This window comes from Haliotis rubra, unplaced genomic scaffold, assembly GCF_003918875.1.
Source record: "Haliotis rubra isolate DU_JTF1 unplaced genomic scaffold, ASM391887v1 Scf44, whole genome shotgun sequence".
NCBI lineage: Eukaryota > Metazoa > Mollusca > Gastropoda > Lepetellida > Haliotidae > Haliotis > Haliotis rubra.
In genome coordinates this window covers 2678082-2687281 of record NW_025767124.1, presented here as the reverse complement: position 1 = coordinate 2687281, position 9200 = coordinate 2678082, and the positions used below count along the sequence as shown (strand labels likewise).

Sequence of the window (9200 nt, the reverse complement as noted above, 5' to 3'; positions counted from 1 at the left end):
ATGACGGTGTCCTTAGTGTTTATAGTACGCTATGACAGGTGTTTCAATTAGCTATTTCTCATCGTCTTTTCTTATGAGTGAAACTATCATTACAAACAAACTGTGATCTTAGCTGATTTGACCTGTAAATTTTATCCCCTAGTGACGGTTACTAAGTTTAAACAATAATAAGTGTCAGTAACACATTGAAAGTGAGGGTGATTTTAACTGAGTGAAATTGGTTGGGACCAATTATGTTTATTAACCTTCAGTTAGTTAGGATCAACGGTTATGTAACCATTTGCCATAAGTAACAGCAGACCCTGTAAATTCAATATGGTCAATTAAGTGTCCCCAGTGCATGCATCGATAAGCATTGTGTTCATTTCACGGTTCAGTGATCAGCCTAGCCACTTCGAAAGATTCATGGGTGTCTTTGAATAAGCCATTGAAATCCATGATTGGCTTTGTTGACAAAGGTCTATATTTCTTTTGTTACAGGCTGTCTAGGCTATTTCAGTGCCCATGTTTACTTCCTCACAGTAGAGCATGTGGCCCAGTGCAGTCTTAAAGTTGGCCACGTGCCAGGTCAAAGGGGGTCATGCTAGTGGAGCCAAAGCAGTCTTGTCCCCCTGAGTCCATCTGTCTCCTCCCCCACCTGTTTCCTGACATCATCGTTGATCATAGCCGAGGGAATATAGACCTGATCGAGTAGAAGGTGCAGGTTTCAATGGCAAGTGGAGTTCAAGTTATAGGCCCTGGAAATCCATCTGGACACAAGGCTCCCCCTCCGTCTAATCCAGCAGGATCTTCATGGTTACATTTCAGTCAGAACAGACAGTCCTTGCCAAATTACCCAGATATAGTTGATAATGAGACCTACTTTCAGCCCGTCAACTCAGATAGTGTTAATGATCTGACCCCCAGCCAAAACTCCACCAGTGAGTTTAACCCTGAAGCAGGTCTCAGTGGCTCAGGGCACAGTCCCTCCCACCATGTTGGCGAGAGCAGACGGGTGGTATCAGAGCTTGAATCCAGCCCACCAGACATGAGCGGGGCACCTCAGCTACCACTGTACCCCTCCCTGCAACAGGACCCTGACCTCCCCGGTGTCTCCCAACAGTGGCACCAGGCAGGTGCAGATACCAACATACAGGCAGATTCAAACCAGGGACATTAGTGTTGGGGTGTCCGCCAGGATTGACCCTCATCGGGCAGATACCCTGCCTGATTTATTACACTCCCATGTTGCATCTCCAGTGACGCCGTCTCGGCCAAATCAGCATCGACAAACACGGAATGGAGAGAGACGTACTCGACCAGATCATCGAACAAGAAATCAAGGGAGACAAAGGACCCATGAAACCAGTACCCGAACTGCACGTCATGGCCGTAGGAATCGCACACGATCCTCAAGTTCAATACATTCAGATGAGGGAGCATGTAAAGAACCTTGTGTGAAATGTTTTGTGAAATTGACATCATTCCGATGGGTTCTGGTGGTGTTGTCCCTGTTGGGAGTTTGTTGTGTGGTGACTGGGATAGTACTCGCAGCGCTGCATGCAGCAGGAAACAGCTTCCTCTTTCTAGCAATTATGTTCATAGGTAAGTACAATAATGATGAACTCTTTCCAAAACTTACCCAACACTAACAGTTCTTTAACTCAGAATAAGGGTGAAAAGCTACCCATTACATTATTTAATATCAATGCATCGAATGTTATTTATTCTAATTTTTGGAAAAAATGTTAATTCTTGTGTAAAATAGCAATTGGATATTATCATCTATTAAAGTATACTCTGCACCCAACATTGTTTAAAACAGTTAGTTTCTTTGTCATTCTAATACATGTGACTTGTGGCTTGAAAGGCCTTAACTTTGGCAGTGCAGCCTTGAAAGGGTCTTAATTTGCATTCTGTTAATATCCAGTATACTTACTTTTGGATGAGATGACACGTAGCAAATTATTAGTCCACATCATGGTCGATAAATAACTTGAAGTCTGCCATGTGGAACGTGAAAGTTTGATTAGTATGTATGATTTGGATGAACAAATTGAGGTAACATGGCCTTATTGTTTGAATTGACATCAGGCCTATGTAGTTGGCCTTGAATGCATGATCATTGCCCCAAAAGGCCTTTGATTTTGTGTTCCATTATTGTCATGTGGCATAATTATGTAGAGATTGTAATGATCCATGGAGTCTTGACTTGGTGTTTGTTTACATGGTCGTGTTCCAACATACCACTTAAATTACATGTGATGGTCGCCTGTAGCCGACACTAGAACTCAGCTATTATTAGTCACATTCATTTTCATGTACACATGATGAAAGTTATGGCTATTGCACAGAACTCCTGCATATGCGGTGCAAGTTTTAGAATTGCAACCATGAATCTGAGTTTTGCTTATGTATTCAGCACCAAAGGTTTATACCAAGGAATTATAACAATATTTGGATAAACAACTTCTTTATTACAGTGAGAGTGACATAATAAAGAAGTTGTTCGTCCACATATTGTTTTCCTGTTTGACTGATCCAACTTCTATATGCCTCTCTTGGGCGGTGGGGTAGCCTAGTGGTTAAAGCGTTGGCTCGTCACACCGAAGACCTGGGTTCGAATCCCCACATGGGTACAATGTGTGAAACCCATTTCTGGTGTCCCCCGCCTTGATGTTGCTGGAATATTGCTAAAAGCGGCGTAAAACCAAACTCAGTCAGTCAGTCTATATGCCTCTCAAAGAAGTTAGGTTTATACCACCTTCCAGTTATGGGGTACTTACTGCTATACTCATTTCATGTTGTGTTGAGTCTACTGTTGACACAATTGTGATAGTACTGACAGAGAAGGAACTCCTGCCCAAAAAGGTCACTTGATTATTTTTTGCAAAACAATTCTTATTATTACAAGACAAAATATTATGGATGTCAACTTCTTCTTTATTGTATACACAACGTTTCTGGGCTATTGCTTGTGTATACAATAAAGAAGAAGTTGACATCCATAATATTTTGTCTTATACTTGAATACCAACTTCTATATGCCTCTCAAGAAACTCAATTGTTATTATGTGAAGAGTTGCTTGACAGTTTTAAGAACAAAACATAGGTGATAAGATTGACAGAAAGAACTTCTGCAAACTAAAGGTCACCTGAGTTTTTTTAGCAAAACAGTGGTTATTATATAAAGAGCAGCATGACCATTTGCAAGGACAAGACATGATTAATGATTCTTTAAATGCACGTCGAATATAAAAATATTTAGCATGTATTGGTGTATCGTGCCAGTGTGGCTCACAGGATGTGACTCACAGATAAATAGATACTGTAATGTGCAGAGGAATATTAACACATCAGTTTTATGATGGGTGTTTTGAAAATCATCAGTTGATTTATTACATTCTCATATAATTATAGTCTTTCCACTGACATTTAATGTTTGTCTTGCAAGAAGCATGTCAGCTCCACCTGTTTGTGTAAAATGGAGATCACTGTCGTCTGCTTGTCACAAAGCCATGGAACTGTTCAACAACCAGTACGCAAGGTATAGAAGTGAAATGTTTGTTTGAATATTGTAAGCGCTGGGTGCCAGTGTCAACAAGCAGGAAAAGCCAGTATTCATTTCAATAACGTGACAGTCCTTGCTAACTTTAGACGAACCTGTCTGACAGCATGCATCTTCTATACCCTCTACAGAGTCAACATGGTGGGTCTTATTGTAGAAGGCTAATAATGCTTGCAAGATATCTGAAATCTGCCGTTACTTGGCTAGTTGGCCGTGTTTCATGCTCAGTTGCCAACAGCCATTTTTCTGTTGGGGTATAATGGTTGGTGTGTTTCTTGTACAGAAGTCCTGTGTTGAGTCCAAATGTTGAGTGAGTGAGTGAGTTTAGTTTTACGCCGCACTCAGCAATATTCCAGCTATATGGCGGTGGTCTGTAAATAATCGAGTCTGGACCAGACAATCCAGTGATCACCAGCATGAACATCGATCTGGGAACCGATGACATGTGTCAACCAAGCAAGCGAGCCTGACCACCCGATCACGTTAGTCGCCTCTTACGACAAGCATGGGTTACTGAAGGTTCATTCTAACCCGGACCTTCACGGGTCCAAATGTTCAAGTGGGAAATCCTTTCTTGTTACCTGGTACATGTTTTTTGTTGCAGATTTTTCCAAAATCAATAAACTATCTGATATTTACACCTAGTCTATTTAATTAATAAAACTAACATCAGGACTCTGAGGGGCAGTGGGGTAGCCTAGTGGTTAAAGCATTAGCTCACCACACACAGAACCCGGGTTCGAATCCCCACATGGGTACAATATGTGAAGCCCATTTCTGGTGTCCCCGCCGTGGTATTGTTGGAATATTGCTAAAAGCGGGTAAAACCATACTCACTCACTCACTCATTATGTCCAACCTGAAGATCCAATAACTTCAAATGTAAGTTTTATTAGATGTTTATCAGTATTTAAGGAGATTGGTATTTAACCAGAGGTGTGCTGGTGTCACAAGTGGCACTAACTTTGTTGGGACATTAGCTGGAAATGTACACAAACCTCTGCAGCATAGATCCCAGCTAACAATAGAAGCCTTCATTGAGCCATAATAAATTAATTATGATAAGTTCACCCCCACCTGTCACATCAGCCAGACCAAGCCATCCTTGTAAATTACATCAGAGATACACATTATTATCACTGGAGTATTGTGAAGCAGGTATACAAAGCCTTAACACCTCACAAGCCCATGGCAATAACAGCCCAGACCGTAACAGTTACAGCAATGGCATACATGGTGAACTGCTTACAGCACCTGAGGCAGATAGGAATAATTGAGAACAATGGTATGAAAATGACAACAGGGAAGTGCCAGACTGGGGACAACAACAAAAACACACCCCCACCCCCACACTTTGACAGGTTGATATACTGTTTCTTACTTCAAAGGATACTACTGATTGCGTCACAGGTTAGGGAGCAGTCGAGGAGTGGAGGTGCCAGTTAATTATTCTGTCCCAAGATGTGATTGATTTATTGGTTTTATTTGCCTGCTGCCTGTATTTCATTCACACATTGTGAATATCGTCCAAGGATATACACGTGTACTGTAATTAATTGAGGATTTTAGGGATTGTTAATTAAGTAATATTCCAAAGAATATTCTCGTTTGACTCAAACAAAGACTAGTGAATTTTGTGTGTTTAATTCTGTGTGGGTTTTTATGTTAACAAAGTCAGATGATCTGTTTGAATGGCAGTTCAGAAGTTGCTGAAGGACCTACACTGAAATGTCGCATCATAATGTAATAAATACGTCGTCATCCATATAGTATCTTACTGTCAGATGAGGTATTTTAACAAAAAGGTTTCATGACCTTTTGATAATGAGGATTTTTAAAAGAGATTGTAGAGGGACAAGAAGGCTTCATGGAAGTGATCAACTTTAAAAGAAAATTCTGTAGGCAAAACTTTGAATGCGTCAGCATCGTCATGCTTTTACTTATAGACCTGACCTGAAGGCAGCACAATGTTTGTTGATATGGGCAGAGTGATGGTGTTCTGCCTGGCTGAACCCAGCTGACTATATGCCTACAGTGAGTCGATGATGTGGAACACATAACCATAGTAGTTCTGATGCCCTAAATACAGCCCTACCCAGGAGCTGTCACGTTCAGGACTAGTACAGTTGTGAGGGCATATGGCTCCCAATAATCACTTGGCAATTCTAAATATGTGGCACTCTCAAACATTTTGCTGACGTAGTCATGACATTATTGCACATGTAGTGTTGTTCATGTTAATGTTAGATTGAAGAAAGTCAACTGTGACATTCAGAAATCTGGGCATATAACGCCACAGCATCGAACTGTTAGTTATATGTATCATGGAGTCTATGATTGTAGTATTTATATTTTAAACAGCTCAATGTTTTTGCATGGCAGGACTTACAATGATTTTTAGTTTGAATGTTTATAGAACACAGTATTTATCGTTAACATAATCCTGACTGTTGAAAAGTTTTGGATAATGAATTTACAATAGGGTAATACGGCCCTATCCTGCCCAAGAATCTACACAGACACATTAGGTACTGGAATCCCCCAAATCCTCACATGAACATAACATTTTAGCAGAGACTAGGGACCTTCTCTGCCACAGCATTCCCACTAAGAGACAAGTATGAGGTAGGGATTTATCCTGAGTCCTGTATTTCAGGGTCCCTGGGACTCATACTTAGAATTTTCAGGGGTCCTGGACAACACAATGGGGTCACAGACACTTAAACATTATTATTAATACTGTTATTGTATTGTGTATCATGATCAACACATTAATTGTTACAGTAATTAAATTGCAAATCATACCATAACCCAGCGAATAGCAAACTCATTGATAACTTGTTGTTACAGTAGAATACTATTATAACGAACATGGATATAACGAACTGACAGCTATAGCGAACTGTTTTAAAAGTCCCGAATAAACCTTATATTATCATATAAAAAAGTGAATAGCGAACTACGGATGTAACAAACTAATTTCAGTGGTCCCTTAGGGTTCGTTATAAAGGTATTTTACTGTACTTGATTGGAATGTTTACAAAAGTATTTGGACTTTTCTGCATCCCTGTGGATGTGCTAAGAAATTTTGTTGCGTTCATTGTCAATTTTTATGCATATAAGATGCATGAATTCACGTCCTGTAAATTCTGATTGGGTACCGATCACTTTTTCAGACCTGATTCCCTACAGGTACATAAACATTTGGTCCTCATCATGTCTCGCCAACAAAACCTCACAAACAACATGAATATCAGGTACCTTGTACCTGTCTTCCATGACTAGTCTTAATTCAATGTTTAAAGTTGGACTGCCATTTTGACCTCCCTGAGACTTATATAAATATATTGAAAGCAACACGCACCTTGAAAGTGTCAATGCATTGATCTCAAAGATTGTACCATGAAAAAAATATTTTTTGAAAGTGTATGATCTATTTAGAGAAACATTTTGCAATAAAACACTTTCAAATTACACTTAAGATACTGGAAAGTAGCCCAACCTACTAAGGTATAGAATTTGATATGCTGTGTACACTTGAACACACAACATGGTGGGAAATGTGATACACTACTGTAGTTGTCTGATTGACTTATGTCAGTCAGCTGTTAACATGTCAATATTGCGTGTCACTTGTCATTAACAGCATGAAGCTGTAGTATGATATCCAGGTAACTCTTCAGTATGTGATATAGCAGGGTTTTATCTGGGCGTACTCACAGCCAATATACAGGAAATGTAGGCCAACATGTTCAAAATTCCTGAATTAGAATTAATATTCCATATTCCTGTTCAGACTTGAACTTCTAAGATATTGAAAAGCAATTTTAATTTAAAGCTTTGGATGGTATTAAATTTACTTGAAGCATATAATTCTTATAAATGCAGGAAATTTATACATTCCAACTAACAAATTTCAAGTAATGTTTTATTCACAACAACTTGATATTGGCACATTTTGTGAAACAAATAAAACATTGATAATTGACAATTGCATCCATGTCATTAGGAATTTATGAGTGAGTGAGTTTAATTCTACTTAGCTATTAGCAATATAAATTATTCCAGCAATATCATGACATCATTGTACATATGTGAAGAATCGAACTCGTGTCTTCAGCATGACAAGCAAATGCTGTAACCATTAAGCTTAGATATCTCACTGACTGTCCAGGAATTTTATAAATGAGATAGAATAGTTATATTGAACTGTCCATGACTTAAAATATTATGCAGTGAATAGTCAATAAATATGTGGAGTACATCCTCCAATAAAACCAAACTGAAAATGCTAAAAGCATGTGGAAAAAACAGATCAATGTACTTTAATTGTCATAAAGGGTTCTTTTTTCATTTATACACCAGCTTTTGTTTATAAGCACGAAGCTGATTACTCCCAGGTAGGTAGAAACTGCCATGTCTGCTGTAAATAATGCTTGAGAAGCAGCCATTGATATTGCAAAATTAACAAGCTCCTTAACAAGCACCACTAGAGAAGCGATATTGACTTACAGGATTATTGAACTGCAGAGTCCTCGCTGGAAAATATCCAGGCGATTAACAAAGTGAGTGTGACAAACTGTAAATTTTTGCAGAGGGTATTAGGGACAAAAAGTTTTGAGTCTGGTTTCATCAAATACATTTAAAATTACCTTATTACCAAGGTTTTTTCTTGGTCCTCTGGTTGTTGTTAACAGATAATATTAATCACTGGTTTGCGATTGATATCGGAGGGGTAGTGGTTTTGTTTTACCATTTCTGGAAGTATGCAGTCATGTAAAGTAGGACAGATGGTAATTTGCAAGTTCGACTACAAGCTATACCACATGGGATATTCTGTTCTCAAACCTCAAAGTGATGCTTATAAAGAGACAACTTTATGGATGTCAGCTTCGATATTATAAGGAACAGTATATTCTTGCTCCTTCATCTGTACTGCAATTGTAGAACAGATGGCCCATCTGGGAACAAGCTTAATCCATACCCTAAGGAGCTCTGTTCACAATGGTATTGAACAATTGTGTGCTTGATACATAGTGTATGCTAGCAATATAGAATCATGAGAAGCACATGGACGTACAGTAAGGAGATACTTCAGTAAAAATGCCGTCGTCTGGCAATGATCATGTTGAACATTGTTACTGGGTGTGACCTACCCTGATGAAGTTTTCATGGCTATTGATTAAAGTCAGGCGAGTTGTCAGAAGACGATTGCTGGCGAGTATGTGATGTGTTATAACTCTGATTAGCTACAACAACATAAGCTGGTTATTCTCACGATCTGTCCAGATGGCCGCGATGTCTCATTGAGATCAGCCTGATTTGAGACTGTATTGATCACTGGCAGTACATTTTAGATAGGGCAGTCCCTCATTAGACCAATCTGATAATTACAAGACATCTGTGTTTGTTAGTGATCGTGAAAAGGTGCTGTGTTAGCCTAGTGGGTAAAGTGTTGATCCCACGCCGATTCCCCTGATTGCATTCCTGGTGGGTAGCTCATTTTGGTGTCACCTACTGTGATACACCTGTAACATTGCATAATGAATATACAGATGGATGGGTGGATGGATGGGTGGGTGGGTGAATGAATGATGAATGGAGGGAAGAATTAAGGCTCTCATTTTAATTCCATGCTTTTGATTTCCCCAAA

The 9200-nt window shown here is 39.3% G+C and overlaps 1 protein-coding gene across 1 annotated transcript in view; it reads left to right on the top strand.

The window, feature by feature from the left end:
• Positions 1–709: 709 nt before the first annotated feature.
• Positions 710–9200, top strand: part of LOC124289402 — a 50870-nt gene continuing 42379 nt past the window's right edge. The window contains 2 exon segments of the mRNA XM_046726024.1: positions 710–920; positions 1030–1584. Of these exon segments, the coding sequence (XP_046581980.1) occupies positions 710–920; positions 1030–1584 (766 nt within the window).